Here is a 24,703-nt window from a genome sequence, read left to right as displayed (position 1 = left end):
GGACAAGCGTGGACAATCTGGAAACTCTTGTCCACAGGCCTTTTGTTACCATTTTTTGATCCAAACCAACAACCTTGCTTTCCATTCCTGAAACATGCACCGTTTTTGTCAGTCTCTTAAGCCACACACATGACTTTTTCCTACCTGAGGGACCTCCAGTACACTTGAGGGACCATCTGACCTAACGTTCCACTTGTCAGACAACCTAGGGGACCATGGTTACCCCATTGTGCCTTATTTTCCCCATCTGAAACATGTTATAATAATAAAACTACTACATAGAGATGTTGCAAGGATAAATGAGATTATAATTGTCACTATCAACTATTTTTAACTAAAGAGTTCAGGAATTTCATATGGATTAGCCTAATACATTTGAAACACTCATACTAGTGTCTGGCGTATAGTGATTGCTCAGTAAATGTTAGCTATTATTATTTTTTTGTTACTCTTGTTCACCATATATCCCCCTCTTGATTTATTCACGTTCTTTATAAAACTACCTAAATAACCCTCTCTAATTACCTTAAAATAAACTGAAAAATATGTAATGACTGCCAATGTTGAGCCAATTTACATTAAAGCTAAGAAAATGTTTTGAAAGCATTTAATGAAAAGCACTCCTTAATACATTATTTTCCTATATCTCTTTATCTGATTTTTCTCAACTTTAGTACAAATACAAAGAAGGTTACCGCAAGCAACTGGGCCACCATGTGGGTTTCCGCAGCCTACAAGATGACCCCAAATTGGTATGGTCTATCCATGCTGCCAAGATCCAGAGTGACAGAGAATACAAGAAAGCTTATGAGAAGTCTAAAGGAATCCACCAGTCACCGTTGGACATGATGTCAATTGTTCAAGCCAAGAAAAGCCAGGTCCTGGCTAGTGACATTGATTATCGCAATTATCTGCACCAGTGGATATGCCTGCCAGATCAAAATGATGTTATCCAGGCTAAGAAGGCCTATGAACTGCAGAGCGATGTACGTACCTTATCATCAGACTCCTGAAGCGATGCGTGTTTGTGTATCTACTCACAGTGTGTTCCCTATGGATATAATGTAAATGGGAATCTTAATAGAACTTAACATATTTTGTACACTTCATGAAGTGTGGAATTTTTCTACACATTTTTTTCTACAGTAGAATTTTTCTGACCATTTTTTATCTTATAGAGAATTCCTTCTTATGTGGCAAGGCCTTATTCATCAAGATGAAAATCACTGCTATTCTTTTAGCAGTAAAATTAATAGCAGTAAAAGCAGAAATTAGGTAAAAAATTTCAGTCCCAGTTTTTCTGATCTATTATATTTGTATGATCAGATATCTAAATTTCAGAAACAGATTAAGCATGAGGAGAGGTTGGATTTCAAGTTTATCTGACACATATAGGAAAAAATATTTAAAATATATTTTTAAATATTTATATTTTCTCTATATTTTTATATATAGAGAAACATGTATATAGATATAGATATGTATTTTTTCTCATTATGTATGCATTTTATTATATTTTTATATAGAGAAAAAAGTGTATATAGATACAGGTATGTATTTTTTTTCTCACTATATGTGCATTTAGGAATTCTCCTAAATTCCTAAAGGTGTTATTCCCAGTGATACATAAAAGGCAGATTTCAAGTGGTGAGCACAGAAGCTCAACCTCATATAAAAACAAAATTATGTGCCATTGCTGTCTGGCATTCTAAAAGTGCCACTTAGCAGCCCTGCTCCAATTCCTGTAGGATGCTGTGAACTTCTCCCAGAGATGTGTGACAGAGATGTAACGCCCAAATATTAACATTGAATGTTGATTTTTGAGTACCTGGGTTTAGCCAGCAGATGATTTAAACAGAGACGTGCAGGTTGCTGGCACTGTGCCCTGGAAGACAAGTTTGACTCTTCTGTATGCTGTGGTTCTCTCCTTCCTGTAGAACGTGTACAAATCAGACCTGGAATGGATGAAGGGTATTGGATGGTTACCAGAGGGTTCTGTGGAAGTGGAGAGAGTGAAGAATGCCCAAAACCTCCTGAATGAAAGGTTGTATCGTATAAGACCCGAGGCCCTCAAGTTCACCAGCATAGTTGATACTCCTGAAGTCATCCTCGCAAAGATCAATGCTCTACAGATCAGTGAGGTAAGCCGGGTTCATGATATGTTCCAATGGAACAAATCTTGGTAAAAATTCTAATGTGAACTTTAAACTGCTCAGACCAGCATTAGAATCTTGAAGGTACATGTGTCCAGATAGAATTTTATACAGCCAATCAATTAACAGCATCCACATTTCATTTACTCAGGTAACTCTTTGGTCAATATCAGTGTGGTGGGCACCTTCATGTTCCACAGTTTTGGATACACACTTTGAACACATTTTGAGCCCTTGCCTATAATACAGGTCCACAAGTTAAATACCGTGATCATAAATTGCCACCTTTTTATTGGTATTCAGTCATAAAATAAGTTAAAAAGTCCAGGGACATTTTAATATTAGACATTATGATAGTCATTTGGACCAGGAAAACCAGGACTTGATTAGTGATGTGACCATCATAACTACCTGCCTTGTGGGTTTGCCAGCCAGATAATTACATGTGAATAAACAGAAAAAGATCCATTTTCTACCATGTTACATTCATATTATATCTCACATGAATGTATTCTTCTTGTTGAAGTCACTACTGGCACCTTCTACATAAAAACACAAGTGAAAACAAAATTTCATCTACATTTTTATCTGAGAACATTCAAAGAGAACTTTTAATTGTCCCTATCATTTTATTCAGGTGGTAATAGACTTACTAATCAGTGATTCTTTGTTTTTCATGTTTACCAGCCACTGTATCGTGATGCCTGGGACAAAGAGAAGACTAATGTGAATGTGCCAGCTGACACTCCGGTGATGCTACAGTCTAAAATCAACGCCATGCAGATCAGCAACGTAAGGCGCACCACAGCCACTTGCTTTACACCCTGTTTTCTGCCTAACTGAATCTTTCAGTAACATACTCCAGAGAGAGTGTAGCAAAAGGCATTTTCCTACCATTCCTTTTACTTCCAATCTTTAAGCTAGTGATAAGTGTCGTGTGTGTGTGTGTGTGTGTGTGTGTGTGTGTGTGTTTAAAATATAGAGATGTGTGTCCTTATCTTTGTTGGAAGAAAAAATGCAGTGGTCTCACCAAAACATGTAACAAAAATATACATATACATGTATAGTAATACTTAATTCTAGTTTTAGTAGTACATCATTGATTTTTTTTTCTTTTAAAAGTCAAACAATATATGTTATTTTTCTCATTTTCCCATGGTTTACTGTCTCCTAAATTTCCTTCTTTAAACGCTATTGGGAGAGTTTACAAAATTTCATTAAAAATGTACTAGAACTTAAGTTCAATAAGAAACTAGCCGATTTTATAAATCTTACGAGATTAATTTTTACTGTAACCGTTAACATGTATTCTTGAGTGTATTAGTAACGCTGACTCTGTAGCTCCCTCTTCAGATTGACTGTGGCATTGCAATCTCCTTTTGCAGAAACACTATCAGCAAGCTTGGGAAGACATCAAGATGACAGGTTATGACCTGCGAGCTGATGCCATTGGGATCCAGCATGCCAGGGCTTCCAGGGATATTGCTAGTGATGTAAGAGCTCCTCCTTACCCAACTTTAACAAACCCTAAGTAGTGGACACACAGGGAGTTAATACTGTACTCATCTTTAGCTCAATTCCCCAAGAGTTATATGTAATTAGAACGGAGATCATTGTTATTAGTGTCTTGTTTTAAAATCCCAAATTCAAGAACAACTTTTACAATAGCTTGACAACCCTCATGCATCTCTGCTCACTTCTGATCTCCTTATGTTTAAGCACAGATTTCGATTTTGTTTTCAATACCTTCTCTATATCAGTTAATTTACAAGCACTTACAGAGGTTTATGGGTAAAAAGAATTCTCAAAGAATTCTCGTTTCTCAAAGTGCAGCATGCATGGATGGTTCCTGTGATAATTTTCTGCAGCACCTGAACAAGCATTTTTTTAAATGGTTACATATTTATTTTAATGTGTGCTAGAAAAGTACTGATTTTATTCCATTTAGATAGAATTATGAATTTTAAAATAAAAATTTAAGTAAGTTTACACTTTAAGAATAAATTTATTTAAACAAAGAATAAAGTTGACTTACAGTATGAAGTACAGGAGGTACTTGCTTGCGGCAAAACATGTGAGGGTGACAATGACTGAAGTTTGAGAAACACTGGACAAACCTATATTGAGAAAGATAATGTAGAAGCACAGTTCTTACCTTAGAGGTGCTCATAACATTCTTGTCTTAGAGATGCTCACAGTGCCCCTAAAAGGGTAATCTAAGGGAATGGAGTTATTTTGAGGAGGCTGCCTAGAGAAACTGAGTTTAGGAAAGCAACTCTTCTTTCTTCTATTCTCACATCCACCAGTATCTATATAAAACTGCTTATGAGAAACAGAAAGGCCATTACATTGGATGTCGCAACGCCAAGGAAGACCCTAAACTGTCCTGGGCAGCAAATGTGTTGAAGATGCAGAACGACAGGCTGTACAAAAAGGCCTACAATGACAGCAAGGCCAAGATCTCCATCCCAGGGGACATGGTGTCCATCAGTGCCGCCAAAGAAGGCCAGGCGCTAGCAAGCAACATGGACTACCGCCAGTACCTGCACCACTGGTCTTGCTTGCCTGACCAGAATGATGTGATCCAAGCCAGGAAAGCATATGACCTGCAGAGTGATGTAAGTGTGTGCTTGGGAGGGGAGCACCAGCCCGGGTGCCTGGGGGGCGAGCTATTCCACAGCTTTGCCTGGTCACGGCTTCCAGGGCTTGGGAAACACATCTCCCTACAATAGCAGCTCTGTTTAATATCTTTTCCAAGTTTATTAATTGCCTACTTTACTGCTGGGTTTATTCAGAAAGTTTTCATTTTCTTTGTTAACGATGCTATCAGGATTTTTCTATAGATTTGTTAGTGTGTTGCAGCGTTTGTAGTTTGTTAAACATAAGAATTTTTTCGTGGTCCTTCAACTATGTATTGAAGAAAGATGGGGCTGTATTCCTTAAAACTGATATCAAAGGTTAGCAGCATGGTCCATATTCACTGATCTCCCTTAGCTTGGTGTTCTTCACAATGTGGTTTTTCGTGAATTTACCTGAGTATTTTTAGATTTACTCATGTTTTATGCCCATTCAATGTTTTGGGAATGACGGATTCCCTCGGGCTATTTATTTCTTCTGTAGAAGGGGTACCCTTTTTTTTTTTAATTATCTGAACTTGGTTCCCCTACCCTTCAAGAGATTCTTTCTCATAATGAATGAGTTTCTTACTGGAAATTATGCCCTTCATTTGAAATGAATTGCTCACTGGTGGATGGAGGCCATTTTCTAAAGAAATGCAATCTCTTCATTAACCTGAGCCACATGAGAGTATTCAGACATGCACACCCATCAAGTTCTTAGAAAATGAGGAAGGGCAATTTTAAAATCTGTATGTAATCCTCTCTGAGAATCTCTTCTGAATTTTGGCTCTCAAACTTCATATGCAATATATAATGTCATTCTTCATCAAAGTAGAAATTTTCCTACAGTTTTCAAACCTGTTATTACATTTTTAGTCTGAGATTTGTATCTTATTAACTAGTTATTAAAGTATCACTTCTGAAGAACACAATGGTTTATCATAAAAATTAACTGTTGTTTAGCATAGAGCAATTTTGTCTGGTCAACCACTTACCTATGTCTGGGGAAACAGGTTTAGATAACCAAGAAAATGCAAAAGGGAGGTGCTATTTTGAAAAAAGAAAACCCAGTTGAGATCAAAACTGTGGCGCTGGGGATTGAATTCTTAATTATCCTTTAAAAATACTTATTAAACATGCTATGTGCCAAGCATTAAAGATGCAATTGTGAATTAATAAGAAGAAACTAGACAAAGTTCTGGACATTAGGGAATTCACACTGATAACAAAGAAATAGATGTTAATTGGACAATATCAGTAAAAAATGAGATGACTGAGAAGGAATGACCCGTGGTGCTATGAAAGAGAGATGAGGAAAGTTACCTAAGGGAGTAATGATTTCGTGGAGATATGAAGGGAGAACAGGAGTTGGCTCCATGAGGATGACACACAGGACATACCTGCAGAGTGGCCAACATATGCAAAGGGGACTGTATGCAAACCGCAGCCTGAAAGGACAACATGGTCAGAATGCACAGTTAAAAGGGAAGCACGTATAAGATGAGGCTGGAAAAATAGGTAGGGACTGGTGCGAGATCATCTCTTACCTTCTAGTCCGTGTTAAGGATTTTGATCTTTATCGTAAGACCAATGGGATGTCATAGGATGGGGGAATGTTGTGACGTCAGATTTGAACTGCAAATTTTGAAAACATTGTTCTGGCTGCTTTGTGGAGAACTTACTGGAGAGCCCATTATTAGTGCTTTTTAAAGTCCACATTGGCTAGTATGATGATTCCCTAATATTATTCAAACATTTTCCATGTATCCCCCAAACAGAGGACTCCTTCTACATCATTCTGCTTTTTAAAATGCACATAAGCACCCAACACAGATGCTCTGCCACAGAAAATAAGCAGAACAAAGCACCATTATGCATATGAGAAGTTATGTTTGTCAGGCCAGTGCTTGGTTTTTATTATTGTTTGTGGATTATAAAATACAACATTAAAAAATGTTTCCTTATTTTACTACAATTTTTAAAAACCTGCTTTCAGCTAACTTTGTTTTCTTTCCCAGGCCATCTACAAGGCTGACTTGGAATGGATGCGTGGCATTGGCTGGTTGCCTGATGGGTCCCCCGAAGTACTGAGAGTCAAAAATGCCCAGGAGATCCTGCGAGACAGTGTCTATCGAACACCTGTGGTGAAACTCAAGTACACTAGTATTGTTGACACACCTGAAGTTGTTCTTGCTAAATCAAATGCTGAAAATATTAGTATTGTAAGTTACTTTTTTCTCTATATTAACATTGGGTTAGTGTTATAAATAAATGATAAATAATTAACTTAGTAATCTAATAATAACATTTAAAATAGCAAAGATTTTAATAAATAATATTGAGAGGGTTGTCTCATGATTGCTTATTAATTTTAAACAAAAACTCAGCATGTTAATAAAAGTTTTTAATACAGATTTCATATCAAATTTGAGTAGCTTATGTGAAAAGATTCTAGAAGCTTTCTTTAACTTTAATATGAAAAGATTTTGGATCAGAAAAATTGCAAGTTATGCATTGAAACTAACAAAATTACAAATTATGAAGTAATTGTGTTATTATTGGTTCCCTCCATAGCCAAAGTACAGAGAAGTTTGGGACAAGGACAAAACTTCCATCCACATAATGCCAGATACTCCAGAAATTAATCTTGCCAGAGCCAACGCTCTTAATGTGAGCAATGTAAGTACTGCAATGGATGTCTTTCTATTTGGAAAGTCACCCAGTTGGTATCACAGTACCACCAATGGAGCCCTTCATAGCTAAGGAGAGAAGATTGACTGGTGGTGGTTGGGAAGCCTCCTTACCATCTGCCTGGACCAGGAGTGAGGAGAGGAGCAGGTCCCCTGGCTCTGAGTCACTAGGCAAGTCACCAGTGTCAGCATGACAAAAGGGAGAAAGATAATAAGGACAAGAGAGATGAAAGAGGAATGAGGAGACACACCAACAACAAAAGGGAATTAATGACTAATTTAGATGATCTCAAAATATGAGAATTCTTTGCAAAACTACAAATTAATTTTAAAACCTGGATTTCAGAGTGTTTTTTTCAGAAACTACCCATTATCAAAATGGACTCCAGAAAAAGAATAAAAACATAAAGCAAGACATTAAGAGGGTTATTAAAGACTTTCATTCCTCCTATCAAACGCCAGGGTCACCCAGATGATTTCACAGGAGAATTCTCTCAGGACTTCAAGAAATAAACAATCTACCATAGAGCCTAATGAAAGAAAAAAAGCCATCACAATTACCAAAACTTGTCAAAATAGCTCCATAAATGAAAACTAAACCAATAATAATAGGAAAAATCTTAAATAAAATATTAACAAATCAAATTCAGTACTACATGGATATGATATGACACAAACAACTAGGGGTCATCCAGGAATGCCAAGAGGGTTCCATATTTAGAATCCTAATAATGTAACTGGACAAAAGAGAAAAATTGTATGCTCGTTTCATTAGATTTCAAAAGGCGTGTGACAAAATCCAATATTTATTCTTAATTTTTAAAATCAAATCTTAGCAAAATAAGAATAAATGGATATTTTCTTGGCATGACTAAAATAATCAATTTCAAATCAAAGGCCAGGCTTATCCTCAGTAACTAAGCTTGTCATTCAAGTCAGGAATACAACAAAGATGCCCACTAACGTCACCATTATCTAACATTTGCTGGAAGTTCTAGCTAAGTAAGCTTCTCATTACAGCCAAATAATTACATAAGAGTCAGAATAAGAGATAAATATTGGAAATAAAAAGGCAAAATTATCATTATTGACAGAATAAATCATTATATGCCTGGGAGAAACAGGAGCATCGACTTAAAAAACTATTAGCTAAAATGAGAGAATTCAGTTATGTGAACTCCACAAAGTTCAAGAAGGGACCGCCTTCGTGAATCACAGAAGTTTCTTGTATGTAGAATAAGTATGACCTTAGAAGAAGAATACTACCTTAGTGCAAGTCACTATAGTTTGAAACTTTACATCTTTCAAAAAACAATAACTCTTGGGAGAGAAAGAGCCTGCCAAGCAAAGATTTCCTCACCATGTGCCAAACTGCACTATCAACTCTATTATAATGAGCCACTTAGGAGCTAGTTTTGTACAGGGGTTGAGAAAAACAACAAAATTTTAGGGCACTGATACATTTTTTTCTGAACCAGAATCAAGTGACTGGATTGAGAGGTAGTCAGTTCTTTACTTCGGCATAGCCTTCTCTGCCTCTTCCACTTGATCCAGAGGCATCTTGGCAAAGTCTCATGTGCTTTCTTTTGCATGATGTATTTCTCAGCTGGAAATACCAGAGACCTACCACTGATAGGATGATGTAAGCAAGACTAATATTTGAAGCTATGCTTTAAGTAAAGCTTTTAACTTGATATATTTAGCTATCTAGATATTTAGATATATTAGATATTTAGATATAGTGAGTATGGCTTGTGTTCTGGAATAAATCAAACATCCCATTTGAATGTTAACCAAAATGTACTCTTTCTTTACACATGCTATCACCATTACTGTAATCTTTACATAATCTATTTAAAACTCTTTCCATCATTTAAAAAGCATAACATTTTTAGAATAGTTGTATACAGCTTTATAGGTAACCAAGCAAATTTATGTTAAATTGACTCATTTAATCTTCAGCCTAACCATATGAGTAAAATATTGTTATTTTGTTTTTATCAGATGAGAACGTCCAGACTTAAAAAGATTAATTTGCCCATGTTCTCAAATTAGTACATGAAGAAGTTTCATCTCAAGTCAGACTTTTTGTAGTTCAAATAAAAAATATATTTGAACACATAAGCAAACAAAAATTAATACATAAGAAAAAATAGTGTAACAATATATGTAATAAAATGAAACAAAAATTACAATAACATAATAACAAGCTTGCATTAAATATTCTCTAGCATAAACATTTAAATGTGGAAAATACTTCTTCTTTCGTTCAGAAAACAAGTAAGTTGTTAAAATAGGAACACCCAAAATTCAAAGAAAAACTTGACTGAAAATTTATACAAAACTTATCCACACTTACAAAGACAAAATTTATCTGAGCACTCATATTTCAGATATGCAAAGGCCATGAAACTATCAGTAATTGAAATTTGCCCCTCATTTCTGCACTATTCAAGGTCCCACACTGATTGGTCTGATTTCTAAATTACACATTTAAACTACTGTCATTTCTGAGTCTTTTTGACGTTGCCAATACAAAATGTGTCTGTTTAAATATGAACATATATTTAAAATGTTATCTGTAAATCCATTACTCCCTTAACTAACTTCTTTTTACAAACAAAATGATGCTGCATTTTAAAGAATGGCTACTAATATCCAATTGTACTTCAGCAGGAATATTTGACATTCCCAAATAATATGCACCATCAATTACATAAGAAGATCCAAGAAACTATATTGAGGGGGGGAACCTACAAATATAAAGGTTTATAATTTTAAAGATCACAAAACTGAACTTGAATTTAAAAATTAGAGAAATTGAATTATTGAATTAAAGGAATTCAGTAATAACCCATTAATGTCTGAACATAAACTTATTCCAAAGCTACCAATACAAGAAGCACAAGAAGCAGCTTTTTTTTTTTTTTAAACATAAACCATGAACAGCTACATCAAGGCTATGATTCAAATAAAAAAGAAAGGACTCTTGTCAAGCCTGGGTCTTTGGACTCCAGACAGGATTTCATATTTCATTACAGTGTTGCAGAATGACCCTTTCACCTTACTCCCCTTTCTTTAACTGAATTCTGGGACTCCAAAATTGCACCCCACTGATATTAATTCCACGTGAGCCCTGGGAGTTATTGGTAACATTTGAATCTAGAATGATACCTTATTTTTTGCCTCCCTCAGAAAATTTACCGTGAAGACTGGGATGAAATGAAGACGAGCTGTGACGTGCGGCTGGATGCCATCCCCATCCAGGCTGCCAAGGCCTCCAGGGAGATTGCCAGTGATGTAAGCATGGCCTTGTGTGACTTCTCAGTTTTCTAAGCAAGCGCCCTAGGTACATCAAGAGTCCATCCTGTGATCCATCTGCTTTGTTTTCCTGTCTCCAGTATAAATACAAGCTTGACCACGAGAAGCAGAAGGGCCACTACGTGGGCACCCTCACGGCCAGGGATGACAACAGGATCCGGTGGGCCCTCGTCGCTGGCAAGATTCAGAATGAAAGAGAGTACCGGCTGCAGTGGGCCAAATGGAAGACTAAGTTCCAAAGCCCAGTGGATATGCTTTCCGTCTTGCATTCCAAAAATAGCCAGAATCTGGTCAGCAATATCGATTATCACAATTACTTACACCAGTGGACATGCCTACCTGACCAGAATGATGTCATTCAGGCCAAGAGAGCCTATGAGCTGCAAAGTGATGTGAGTGGGCTGCGTTGTAGGATGAGTTCTTTCTTTTTGCCATGACTCCCAGAAAATGTATGTCATGAAATCCTCATCCCTTCATATCTTTACACAGCCAAGAACTTGGCTTTAGTTACACCTTATCGTATGGTGTCCAAACCACCATGAAGAATCTAGACTTTGTGTTAAGGAACAAATGGTAGTGTGAATCTAGTTCTCCATTGTTGCAGGGTAAAGACAACTACCATGAAAATATTATTTCTATAGAATTTAAGTAGCCACATGTTTACATCCTAAGTAAAATATCGGCAGTCCATGCACAGGATGTAGGCATGGATATGCTTTTTTAAGTTGGTGCAGTGTTTACAAATTCTAAAATTAAGTTGCCAAGGTTTTTAGAACAGGAAATTTTCTAAATCTAGGATTTCCTGTTTCTCTTGAAAAATCAGAGGATGAAGCTCAGGGTGTGCATGCACCCTGGCAACAATGATCTGGAGCTGAATCAAAGCTAACCCCTTTCCAATAGAAAATATGCCCCCCAGCTTGACATACCACTTGACCTCCTAATTCATTTGCTTATGTTACCTGCCTGGCTGCTTGAATATATCATCCTTAGGCTGTATTTCTCCAATGGGTAGAATAAACAGGACCATGTGGCTAGGGTTGCTGACTTCATCTTGACCTGCTTTCACAGGCTATTTACAAGTCCGACTTGGAATGGTTACGTGGGATTGGCTGGATGCCAAATGATTCCGTTTCCGTCAACCATGCCAAATATGCTTCGGATATCTTCAGTGAGGTATTCCAAGATTTTATCCTGCCATCCGGTACATTTCCTAAGGGACTGAACAAAAATACATGAACCAAAGTGCAATCATTCCCTATCAGCGATTTTAAGTGTTTCAATTGTCGTTTAATCCAGGCATACATTTTTCCAAAATAATCCTGTACTGTCATTATGACATTATGGGACCACATTCATAATATAATATCCAGCACATTAGTTAATGCTTGGAATTGTATAATTGGAAATTTTATTTTTGGCAACAATAGCAATGCACTTGAGAGAAATTTGTCCAGTTGAAAAAAATGTGCTGAATATATATATATATATATATATATATATATATATATATATATACACACACACACGATACATTACATGACTTTGGGAGCTAAACAAACTTGCTACTTTAAAATCTGTGGGCGGGATAAGAAGCCAACCCATTTGTTAAAAAATTAAATGCTAAGAAGAAAGCCAAATAGCCAAGAAGACACCATTCAAATATGGTGCTCTACACTGCTGATAGAGAAGGACCCTTAAATTTAGCGCATTTTTCTCAGTTCACACAGGACCAGGGACTACGACTGTCTAAAAGATATTTTCTTTCCCATAGAGTAAATATCGCACAAAAATAGAAACCCTGAACTTTACTCCTGTGGATGACAGAGTTGATTATGTGACAGCGAAACAAAGTGGTGAGATCCTGAATGATGTAAGTACATGGCTGTCATTATAAAATTGCCCAATCGAGAACATGTCATTTCCAAAGCTTTCCCACCTATTTACACTTGGCAATGCAATCATTGCCCAAGATGCAGATTGTAATCATTGAGATGATTGATGCTAACATCAAGTAACTTACCACCTTGCCTCTCATCTAGATTAAATACCGGAAAGATTGGAATGACACCAAATCAAAGTACACCCTCACAGAAACACCCCTGCTGCACACTGCTCAGGAGGCAGCCCGGATACTGGACCAGGTATGGATTTTACCAGGATGCCTGGGACTTGGTGTGGGTTTGAGGCCCAAAATATACTTATCGGACATGTCTGCACACAACTTATCCCTTCATTCTGACTCCAGAGTGTAACTGTTTGTTGTGGCCCTGTGTCTTCTAGTACCTCTACAAGGAAGGCTGGGAGAAACAAAAAGCCACAGGTTACATTTTGCCTCCGGATGCTGTGCCGTTTGTTCATGCCCATCACTCTAGTGATGTTCAGAGCGAGGTAATTCATCCCCATATGAATGCACTTTGCAAAAGCTGGATCTTGCCCATGGGGGAACTCAGTTATGCTAAAGCCTAACATGGTGGAGTGTTCCTTGTCGGCTCGGCAGCCCAGCTGGGCTTGGGGATGGGTGGAGTACCTTCTCGTTTCTGGTCCTTTCTCTGTGGGCTTTGGGTATTCTTTTTCTTTTTCTTTTTTTTTTTTCCTGCCTTGGCTTCTTTCAAAGCTATTATTTGAGTTCTTTACTTTTTTCTTGTTTTTTTTTTTAAATTGAGATATAATTGACATATAACATTTTATTAGTTTCAGGTGTACAACATAATAATTCAAGATTTGTATATATTGCTAAACGATCACCATAATAAATCTAGTTAACATCCATCATTATATATTCACTTTTTTCTAGCCCTTGGCTAGAACATCAAATAAAATATTACCAGAATTTGAAAACACATACATATATATTTTATTTTTAAATTGATATTTCTTCACTTAAAAAATGTTATTTCAGTACTTTTTGTTAGTTATTCTAGGGGTGAAGGGGTGTGACATGAAAAGCTGGGGAGTTGAATTTGCTGATGTTCAAAGTCCTTTTTCCCTGTGTTCTTACCAAAGCCAATGGAATCTCTGTGCTTCTTCCCACCAGCTAAAATACAAAGCCGAACACGTAAAACAAAAAGGTCATTATGTTGGTGTTCCGACGATGAGAGATGATCCTAAACTGGTTTGGTTTGAGCACGCGGGCCAGATCCAGAACGACAGACTATACAAAGAGGACTATCATAAAACAAAAGCCAAAATCAATATACCTGGGGACATGGTGTCAGTGGTGGCCGCCAAGCAGGGGCAGGACCTTGTCAGTGATATTGATTATCGCAATATCCTGCACCAGTGGACCTGTCATCCTGACCAAAATGATGTTATTCAGGCAAGAAAGGCCTATGACCTGCAGAGCGATGTAAGTGATTTTTTCCCCCCTAATTATCTAGAAACATATGGCATACTGAGTTACAAGCAGCATCCCAGAACCACCCGTCTTTGAAGCTTGGAACCATAAACGTTTAGTTTGTTCTGAGAAGGGAGTTGAAGCTGGATACAAAGTAGAGAAAGATTGACAGCTTTGCCTTCTGACTGTGTTTCTGAATAAGTTCCAAAGTCAATTTTTTAAAACTCTGCTGCTTCTGTACCATCAGCACCAGCAACTCCTTACATTTGCATGAAAAATTATCAACTGATTTAAAATAATAATGGGGGTGGATGGGGATTAAGATTGAGTTGGGATTTTGACAGCATTGCATGATGGTGTATAGTCAGGGACCTGGGACTGGCCCATTTTTGCTTTGCCAAACATCTCATTCTGCAAGGCATTTATGAAGGAGTTGCTTGCAAGGGATCCAAGCAAAAGGGACACAAAGTACTGATGAGCTGCATGGGGGCCCAGAATTCTTCACGCAGCGCTCTGATAAAGCTAGATGGAGAATATGACGTAGGCCGCCTTGCACTGAAGGCTGAATTAAGATCTCTCCCTGACACCAGCGGTCTGTAGGGGACAGAAACGCAATGTACTGATGTGATGCTCAGGTGCACTGAGGAGCTGACCCTACCTGGGTCTTCTCATCTTTACCAAAACAGAAACAGGAAGTCAAAGACTGCGGGTGGTGAAGGGGCTGAACTTGAACCTCCCACCTCACTGGTTGCTGCTGCAGAAAGACCATTGTGGAACTTTAATCAGATTACTAGCTCCTGTTCATTTGGTGTGGGTGGGCTTGGAGAATCCAGGAGTTAGGTGGGGAAGGGTAGAGACAGGCTTGCCCCAAGGGTTGCCTGCTCCTACCTATAATACATAAGCATTTACTTACGTAATTTCCTTTATTCTAAATGTCCCGCATATTTCTATATAACTAAATATACTAAGACCGTCTGAAATTACAACATCCCTGATAAAACCTTTGTTGATGCTCACAGCTAAAAACAATGGCTCCCTGCCCTCAACTCCCATACAACTTGAGTAGTCTTGTTCTCAGCACTTACCACCTTTGTAAAGGACTTCTCTCTGTGCCTAGACTCCTTCTTTGTACTAATCCCTCAAAGCACCTAGCACAGTGCTTCATTCACAGTAAGAGGTTCAAGAAATTTTGCCCAGGTGAACAGATGAAGTCACGATTGAGTCAATGAGACAACAGCTACAAGAGGAAATCCTTTGAAAGCTTCTGAAAAAATTATTTCTAATCTGCTGTCCATAACCCTGTGTCTGAGCCACCTATCCTTGCATCACATCTCTCTTCCTGTTCTCAGAATGTCTACAAAGCTGACCTGGAGTGGCTCAAAGGCATTGGCTGGATCCCCCTGGATTCTGTGGAGCATGTGAGGGTTACACAAAACCAAGAACTGGTGAATCAGGTACACAAAGTCTGTTCTTCTTACCTAATGCTTGTCTCCTTACCTGCCATGTTTGGATAGGTACCTTGTGTAGGGAGACCTCAAGCATCTCTATTTCTTTGCAGGTAAAATATAAGAAAGCTGCTCTTGACAACTATTCTAACTTTACATGTGTGGAAGACACTCCGGAGATTGTGTTGGCCAAGTTTAACTCAGTCAATCAAAGTGATGTAAGTTTGCTTTGTGTGTAATGAGGTAAATAGATGGGGGAGCTAATTGTCTATCATGGAACAGATTGGCTTAACTCCAGATAATTGCTTATAAGAAAATGGGGTGGGGGAGATTATAAACTAATCCTTGGGAGAAAATGTCTTAAAAGCTACTAGTAGGTGGTACAATTGTGCCCACTTTTAGAGAATATTCATACTCTTCTCCAAATTATTCTATTAACTGAAGGACTGAAATTCAAGCAGTCAATTACTCTTAATCTCTAAATGTAGACTGATTATTACCTTGCTAGGTAGATCTTATGAAACCTTAAATATACATTTATAGTAAGGTTTTGTTTTACTTTGTTTTCTCTCCTTAGATAAAATATAAAGAAACGTTTAATAAATTATTGAAGGGCAAATACACATTTTCTCCAGATACACCATACATCACCCACTCCAAAGAAATGGAAAAACTCTACAGTACCGTAAGTTCTCTATTTTGTGATATACAACTCAGTTCCTAACTTTAAATTCTCATCAGTATTCATAGTCTTGGATGATTTTGTGAGCAACTGAACTTATAAGGGGATCGATTACTTTTGTTATATTTAGTCTTGTTTATTAAAAGTAGCATACTATTGAGAGTGAGTAGCATTTATTCAGCTTGTGTTTTTGGAGCGGGTGTGATCTAGGCACTGAGGAGTTAAAGCTCAATGAGAGAAGCCCCTCAAGAGCTCATGCAAGTGAGAGAGACAGACATACAAATAAACAGATCATAGTGTAATGAGTGCTGTAACGACTCTGGGCGCCCACAGGCCTGAGCAACTCCTATCAGAGAAAAGAGAGGACAGGCCAGTTCCCTCTTCAGCAATCATGTACAAACATCTCCAGCCCACAGATGGAGGACTTGCCTTCCAAATTTTCATTCAGCTCATTTAAAGGATGGTGTATGTGTGCATGTGTGTGTGCGCTCAATGAGAAGCAATCTTTGGCGATTCTTGCCCTATGCACAAATTTCTTTTCACTTTTATTTGCATTGTAAATCTAGTGAAACTCAGTTATAAAATGCCTCAGAGTCTGTAGATTTCATTTGCAACAACCCAAAAACTCTAGCTTGTTCTTAGATAGGTACCCTGATGGCTGTAAATACAGATTTAAGCCTTGCCTTTCAGCATAAATAGTTTACCTTGATTTTACCATTGTCTTTTTAGTGGTACCTGAAAGAAATTGAAGGCAGATCTCTGTTGACACATATTCATTTGTTCTAGATACTGTATAAAGGGGCGTGGGAGGGAACCAAGGCCTATGGCTACACCTTGGATGAACGCTACATTCCCATCGTGGGAGCCAAGCACGCCGACTATGTGAACAGCGAGGTCAGTAGGACTTTTACCTCTCATAGGTTTGAGAGTCTTTGTTGGGGAGCGAGGGGCTGGTTAGAAAAATCCCAGTGATTCTCAGTGTTGTGCCTACTTCACAGCTTAAATACAAAGAGACATTTGAGAAGCAGAAGGGCCACTACCTGGCTGGGAAAGAAATCAGTGAGTTCCCTGGTGTGGTTCACTGTCTGGATTTCCAGAAGATGAGTAGCGCGGTAAGCACAGTTCACTGGAACTTAATTTCTGACCTGCCTTTTGGTTTGAGATGAGTTGGGGTGGGACCATGAGGAACGAGTCAATCTTGAGACTTTCCCCCACCCCTGCCATTAGTCTTGTGTATGTTTGATGGCTTTGAGTTTCTGCCATTTCCCACCCACCTCCACTACCAAACACTCAGTGAGGTTTCTGTCTAGTTAGAAATCTGTAATGTCTAATTGGACAGCAAGGTCACTAAAAGGATGGGACTTTATAAAGAAGAAGAATATATTAAAGTCTCATTTTTTTTTAAAGATTTTATTTGGGAAGGAAAACAGTGTGTTTTTCCAGGACCCATCAGCTCCAAGTCAAGTATTGGGTTGTTGGAAAAGTCATGACGCATTTTTACAATGAAAAACATAGGAAAAAAAAAAAGAAAAACATAGCAAAATAGGTCATGGCTTTTCCGACAACCCAATAGTTGTTCCAATCTAGTTGTGGAGGGCTTATCTCAGTTAAGTCAAGTAGTTGTTTTCATTTCAGTTGTGGAGGGTGCAGTTCAGCTCCAAGTCCGGTCGATGTTTTCAATCTAGTTGTGGGGGGAGCGGACGCAGCCCACCATCCCATGGGGGAATTGAACCGGCAACCTTGTTGTTAAGAGCACATGCTCTAACCCACTGAGCCATCCGACCACCCTAGTCTCATTTTTTTTAACCTTTCTAAAGGTACAGATCTATATTAGAAATAAGACTCTAAAAGAGGTTGCTCTGAATAATTTACCTTTTCCTTTCTTATTTTTGTCTTTTAAAAAATATGTTATTCTTTAGCTGAACTACAGAAAAAATTATGAAGACACCAAAGCAAATATTCATATCCCCAATGATATGATGAATCACGTGCTGGCTAAAAAATGCCAGTACATCCTCAGTGACCTAGAGTACCGACACTACTTCCACCAGTGGACACCTCTTCTAGAAGAACCCAATGTTATACGGGCCCGGAACGCACAGGAGATCTTGAGTGATGTACGATTTCTTTTCTGCAGCTTGACTTAATGATAGGCTTTGCCCAACCCTGCTTTGACCCCTCCTGCTCTGCGTATCCCTGTAGTTATAAACCCTGCTGCTTTGCAACACAAAGTGGCACGAGTAACCAACCCCTTTTTGGATAAGAATCCTCTCTGAGCCATTGGACACCTATGTTACATATTTAGTCTGTTTAACACTAGACTAAAACTTACCTGTTGCTCTCGTCCTATGCTTCTTTAGGCCAGAGCATTAAGGGCCTTCCGGGTGTCGAGAGGCCCTGCCCTCTGACCACTAAGCACCAAGCACAGCCATGAGCAAACAGGAAATCATCGAAATGTCAGCTGTAAGTTCAATGAGTACCTATCCTCTTTCACTGCCCCTTCTTTCTTGCAGAATGTGTATAAAGATGACTTAAATTGGCTGAAAGGCATTGGATGCTACGTTTGGGATACACCCCAGATCCTCCAGGCCAAGAAATCATATGAACTGCAGAGTCAGGTGAGCCAGTCCAGTCTTCTAGAAGGACCAGCTTGCCGTGGGTCAGTGGAATCCATGGTACTCTTGGTGGGGTATTGGCACAACTGGCCCAAAGCCCAGGCAGAGGAAGCTCCTCTAACAGTGCATGACCAAGGGGAACCACAGGCCCGCTGCCCAGTCAGACCACCCCTGGGGCCTGCTCTAGTGCTGGATTCTCAGTTTGAGTCTCTCCATAGTTTAAGACATTCAACATTTCTAAAGGAAAGTTGCCTGGGAGGTGTTTCCCAGTGAACTACTCTGAAGCATCAATATCTGAGTTGATCAGGCTAATTTGTAGAGAGGAGAATGCAAATGCATACTTTGACCATAAAAAGATGAGTTTTGAAGCGAAAAAAAAAATTGGAAAATCTCCCAGCACATGGTTCAGCTCTCATAGGGCAGACTAACGAAATATTGAAACTGAACGGCTGCCATGAGGGGTGAAGTATAGACATGGAAAAGACAACAAAATTAGAAAGGGGACCTAGCAAAGATCTGACCCACCCTTGGTCAAGAGAAATGATTAATTTTGGCCACCATACAAAGCCTGCAGGACTATACAATAGTAGCCTCTTTGTTAGACTTAAAGCAGGAACCGGGGAATAAATAAGGGCACATCTAAGTTGGCACAAACTGCTAAAGCTGATGGCAGACCTGGATTTCACTATTTGCAATGACTTGTTTTTCTCCACAGCTACAATACACTGCAGCAGCTAAAGAAAATCTACCAAATTATAATTTGATCACAGATACACCAATTCACGTGACTGCTCTTCAAAGTTACATTAATGCCAGTGAGGTGCGTCTTTTTTGTCTTCTCTTCCAGAACAAGCCATGTATTGTCTTTACATATTTTCAAACAACAGAAAAGAATAACCCATCTTTTCTTTGTCTGTAGGTGAAATATAAAGAAAATTATCACCAGATGAAGGACAAATATACGACAGTTCTAGAAACAGTGGATTATGACAGGACCAAGAACCTCAAGGATCTTTACAGCAGTGTGAGTTGAGATTTTGGGGTTTTTTTCCTCTTGCATTTGAATGACCTATTTTCAATAAGAAAATAAAAGGGATAGGCACTGTACTCCCAAAGGTTTGTCTAGTTTTTTTCCCCAGAACTTCCAGTTCCTACTTTATCTCATAAATCCTCCTAGTCACAATTAAATAAGACCCAATTTGAATATTGCACTGCTTCACGTGGCTGCCCTCCCCTCTCGCCTGGCACCCACAGAGATGTTTCCTATCCTTAGATTTTTATCTTTACCAGAATGTCACATAAATGAAATCATATAGCATATAGCCATTAGTTCTGGCTTCTTTCTCTTGGCAAAATGCATTTATGTATTATTCACATTGCTGCATAAGTCAGTAGTTTAGTCTTCTCATTGCAGAATGGTATTCTATTACATGGATGCACCACAGTTTGTTTATCCATCCACAGTTGAAGGACATTGGAGTTGTTTTCAGTTTTTGCCAGCTACGAATAAAGTTGCTATATATGTTTGCATAGATATTTTTGTGTGTACATAAGTTTTTATTTCTCCTGGGTAAATAAATACCTAGGAGTGGAAACAAACATATTTTGAGCTCCCACTAGCGACATAAAAGGAGGGAAGAGTAAACAGGGTTTTTTTTTTAATGTTTCATCCTCCAGGAATTCTTAGACCTATGTAGAATAAATATAGCATCAAAAATTCTGATAACACTGCTCGCTTCGACAGCACATATACTAAAAATTCTGATAACTGTCAAACTGTGATAAGTACTATGGTAGAGAACAAAATAATGGACTGTGAAATTAGGGCCATGGTATTAAAGCAGTTATTCACTTAAGGGTACTAGGATCCTGTAGAGCGAGATGATCTGGGGGTTATTAGGGCATGTCTGAGGACAGAAACAGAGAGAAACGTCTGCTACTCGGAAGCTAACTAGAATGCATTTGTCTGTATTCACAAGAAGATTTTTAACCCCTACAGAATGTGTACAAGGAGGCCTGGGATAAAGTGAAAGCCACCAGCTACATCCTGCCTTCCAGCACCATGTCCCTGAAACACGCCCAGAACCAGAAGCATCTGGCGAGCAATGTAAGTCAACTGCAAATGTGATAGATAGCCTTCCCACCTACCCTATGCCGTCTCCTGGTCTCCACTCCCAGGATTTTTCCGAATGATACGTGTGTTGTCCAGGAGTACCCCCAGCACTCCTATAGGTATACCAGCAAATAATTCCAGATGCTGAGTCATCACAAACTCTGTACACTTATTTTTTCCTCTCAAGGGCCCTGAAATCCAGAGGGGATCACAAACCCTTGCATGAAGCACACAGATGTGGCCTTTTTTAGGCTGCTTGCCTACAAATGGCATAGATGGATATACTATTCTGGCCAGGAGTGGAGACAGGCAGAAGACGTAATATACCATATGAAATAGACTTTTTGAAAATAGAATTATGTGGGTTGTAGTATAAAAACAAACCAGTGAATGTGATAACTGGTTATTACACCACCCCTGAATAAATGATTAAAAAGCAAATAATTATCTTTATAACTATGAAATGTAAAAATAATTAAATCTTTCAAAACGCCTCTTTTTAAAAGCAGAACTTTTCTTAGGATAGACTTGATTGCAAAAACCCTAAATCACATGAGCTGTTTAAATATAGCAAAAAGGGTTTTGATCTTTATCCCTTTATGCCAAAAATGTTCTTAAGTAAAACCTTTTATTGCAAAATTCCCTGTAACCTTCAGTGAAGTTCTAATAAACCCAGTTCTCTTTTAGAAACATTACCTCTTTTAGAGACTTTTACCTCTTAATGATGAACAATTTATATAGCATTTTAGACCAGTATTTCTCAAACCTTTTTTGTTTTTACCAAAACCCACAGTGAGAAGTGTATTTTATATTGCAAGTCAACACACACACACACACACACACACACACACACACACACACACACACACACCTGAAGTTTATGTAAGTTCTTTCTGACATGTTTTACAGAAGAGTACTAACTGCTACATTAAAGACAATGTGCTCTAATCATTTCAGTTCCCTTCTATTCATTTAAAAAGATAATGACCCAGTAAATTCATTTCACTACCCTCTAATGGACCTAGAGATGCAGAGTTTAAAAAAAGCCTTTTTTAGATAATATATGAAATTAATTTGATTCTTACCTGGAGAAAAATTAATACGTATGATTTTGCCCAGCCCCAACTCTGGAAAACTACAAACAGACTAGTCCAAAAGAGTCAACTTTTCATTTGGGAAGAGCAGTTTTGTAGATAAGATTATAGAAAGCTCTGCAGAGGCTTTTTCCTTTAGTTATAAAAAAAGTTACAAAGGCAAGATTCTCGGCAACTTGTTTTTGGAACAAGGTGGGACACAAAGAAATTAATCTTTTAAAACAAGCATTCTAGTAGTAGGTTCTTTAAAACAGTGCCTTTGAATATTATCTTCTTTGTAAATGAGGAATGTAAGGAGCGTGGAAACTAATGTTCTAGAAAATCCTGATGGGAATTTTGGTTTGTCTGTAGTCACTGAAGAGCTTTGCAAGAATTCTATCACAAATACTCTCATCTCCTCCCTTATTCTTTTTTTCACTGAGATGTGGGCCTCTGAGTTGTGAGAGAATTTTTATTTTACCACATGCTAGGAGATTATATGTTAATCTCTGTAAGGGCCTTCCCTCGTAGTTCATGAAATCATGCAGCATTAATTAAAAGGCAATATGGCCTACAAACTAAAGTTGGTTGTCCCAAAGAAGTTGGTTGCCCTGTATTTTTGGAAAACCTTATAGAATCTGAAACTCAAATGTCTCTTAAGTATCAGGCTCATCAGTTATTAAAAACAAAGAAGTTCCTGAGCATATTTTTCATCTTTCACTAGTAATTTAAAAAAGCAAAGCCATTATCACAAAATAGATTATTAAAAAATTACATAATCTTTGAAATGAGTTGTAGTGGCAGTACAAGTACTCGTATTGGTATAGGGGTATTAAAAACAGTAACGAAAATGTTATATATAGCTCTCTCAGTTTAAAAAAAGTACTTTCTGAAATAGTCTGATTTAAGCTTCAGGATAACCTGTGGCAGGGACAACTGCTGTACCCCCTACGTCTGCACAGATGAGGAAAGCAGCTCAGAGAAGTGGTGACCCCAAGTTGGCTGCATCTCAGCGTCTCATGCTCTTGTAACAACATAGATCCGTTACTCTCCAAAACTATGTTTCTTCCTCTGTGCTTTCTCTCTATAGATCAAATATCGGGAAGAATATGAAAAGTTCAAAGCTCTTTATACTTTACCAAGAAGTGTTGAGGATGATCCAAATACAGCACGATGTCTCCGAGTTGGCAAGTTTAACATCGATGTAAGTAATTTCAAAGGGCGTACTTCAGAGTGAAGCCAAGCAACATAGCCATCTATTATAAACCAGGACGTTTGTTATTAAATAACACATATGGCACTGATGGTGCAGACGTGCAGAAGCTAAGCATTATTTCAGCCTATGCTGCTTCTCCCGCCCCCATGAACCTATAGAAAATGTCAGAAAATTTCAGCCCCCACTCTGCCCTAGACCAATTGCTGTAAGGTGGTTATGCTGCCTTCTCTGGTGCACGAGAAAGTCATGTGTTGCCATGATGCCATGCACAATTTCCTGTGTAACTGGCATGTTATTTTAATGTCACAGCGCCTGTACAAGTCAGTTTATGAGAAGAACAAGATGAAAATCCACATGGTGCCCGACATGGTAGAAATGGTGACTGCTAAGGATTCGCAGAAGAAAGTCAGTGAGGTTGATTACCGCGTTCACCTCCATGAGTGGATTTGCCATCCCGACTTGCAAGTCAACAGTCACGTCAGGAAAGTCACAGATCAGATCAGCGACGTAAGCCCATTTGCTTATGATGGTCCTTCCTGGCCCCACATGCCCGCCCTAAAGAAAAACAGGCTTACCTATCTCTTCTTCACCTCAGCCTTCTTCCAGTATCGCTTTCCCATATCCCCATGGGTCTGACAGGAATTCAGAACTGTCCCTGGGAGCAGGGGCCTGTGTGGCACCCAGGGCCTCATTGCATCATGCTTTTTACTTCTCACTCCACAAAGTCACCCTTGGTCCAGAGGGTGCCTGTGTCCTTGGTGTTAAAGTTACAGTCAAGTTTTATCTTGCTGATCCCCTTCATCTGTTTCAATTCTCTAGATTGTGTACAAGGATGACCTCACCTGGTTGAAAGGCATTGGTTGCTATGTCTGGGACACTCCTGAAATTCTCCATGCCAAACACGCTTATGATCTACGCAATGATGTGAGTGTGCCTTGTTTTTTGGTTTTGGCTATTTAAAGTATGTTTCCTTCTCTACGGAGTCTGGAGTCAAAGAGAAAGGATGTCAAGTATGGACATTGCCACAGACCAGCTGTGTCTTAAGTGGCATTAGGATGGCTGAGCTGGAGAAAGATGCTAAGGAATAGAGAGCTGCCATTTCTCAGGGATACACAGGCGTTCCTGCTCAGCAATGCAGTTGAGCTGTCCCATTGTTCTCTGGGGGAGAAGGGACTCATGGCTCTTCTCCCCACCTTTTGGACTAGTTTAGATATATTAATGAGCACATAATTCTCACGGTAGGAAAATCTCATTTGTTAGGAGTGTGTGATGCTACAGATAGGATCTATTTGTAAAGAGGGGATTTGCTAGGCAAATTAATACTGTAATGAAGATTTCAGTAAGAAACCTTAAATGTTCCTAGAAGAGCAATTGTCAACCCCCCTGGAAGACTCTAGAAGCTCCATAGGACTGTAAGCATTGATTTCGCTGATGGTCATAAAA

General features: G+C 38.6%; 1 protein-coding gene across 1 annotated transcript in view; it reads left to right on the top strand.

Moving 5' to 3' along the window:
• Window positions 1–24,703, top strand: part of NEB (nebulin) — a 214,711-nt gene that overhangs the window by 120,314 nt on the left and 69,694 nt on the right. Inside the window, exons 85-111 of the mRNA XM_019646509.1 lie at window positions 675–986; window positions 1,938–2,141; window positions 2,841–2,945; window positions 3,539–3,646; window positions 4,460–4,771; window positions 6,790–6,993; window positions 7,346–7,450; window positions 10,657–10,761; window positions 10,863–11,174; window positions 11,851–11,955; window positions 12,554–12,652; window positions 12,822–12,923; window positions 13,063–13,170; window positions 13,817–14,128; window positions 15,466–15,570; window positions 15,675–15,779; window positions 16,139–16,246; window positions 17,030–17,137; window positions 17,242–17,355; window positions 18,163–18,360; window positions 18,757–18,861; window positions 19,574–19,678; window positions 19,778–19,882; window positions 20,858–20,965; window positions 23,135–23,248; window positions 23,570–23,767; window positions 24,080–24,184. Of these exons, the coding sequence (XP_019502054.1) occupies window positions 675–986; window positions 1,938–2,141; window positions 2,841–2,945; window positions 3,539–3,646; window positions 4,460–4,771; window positions 6,790–6,993; window positions 7,346–7,450; window positions 10,657–10,761; window positions 10,863–11,174; window positions 11,851–11,955; window positions 12,554–12,652; window positions 12,822–12,923; window positions 13,063–13,170; window positions 13,817–14,128; window positions 15,466–15,570; window positions 15,675–15,779; window positions 16,139–16,246; window positions 17,030–17,137; window positions 17,242–17,355; window positions 18,163–18,360; window positions 18,757–18,861; window positions 19,574–19,678; window positions 19,778–19,882; window positions 20,858–20,965; window positions 23,135–23,248; window positions 23,570–23,767; window positions 24,080–24,184 (4,071 nt within the window). The remainder of the gene's footprint in view (window positions 1–674; window positions 987–1,937; window positions 2,142–2,840; window positions 2,946–3,538; window positions 3,647–4,459; window positions 4,772–6,789; window positions 6,994–7,345; window positions 7,451–10,656; window positions 10,762–10,862; window positions 11,175–11,850; window positions 11,956–12,553; window positions 12,653–12,821; window positions 12,924–13,062; window positions 13,171–13,816; window positions 14,129–15,465; window positions 15,571–15,674; window positions 15,780–16,138; window positions 16,247–17,029; window positions 17,138–17,241; window positions 17,356–18,162; window positions 18,361–18,756; window positions 18,862–19,573; window positions 19,679–19,777; window positions 19,883–20,857; window positions 20,966–23,134; window positions 23,249–23,569; window positions 23,768–24,079; window positions 24,185–24,703) is intronic.

This window comes from Hipposideros armiger, unplaced genomic scaffold (genome assembly GCF_001890085.2).
Source record: "Hipposideros armiger isolate ML-2016 unplaced genomic scaffold, ASM189008v1 scaffold_104, whole genome shotgun sequence".
Lineage (NCBI taxonomy): Eukaryota > Metazoa > Chordata > Mammalia > Chiroptera > Hipposideridae > Hipposideros > Hipposideros armiger.
This window is presented reverse-complemented; position numbering and strand designations above follow the sequence as displayed.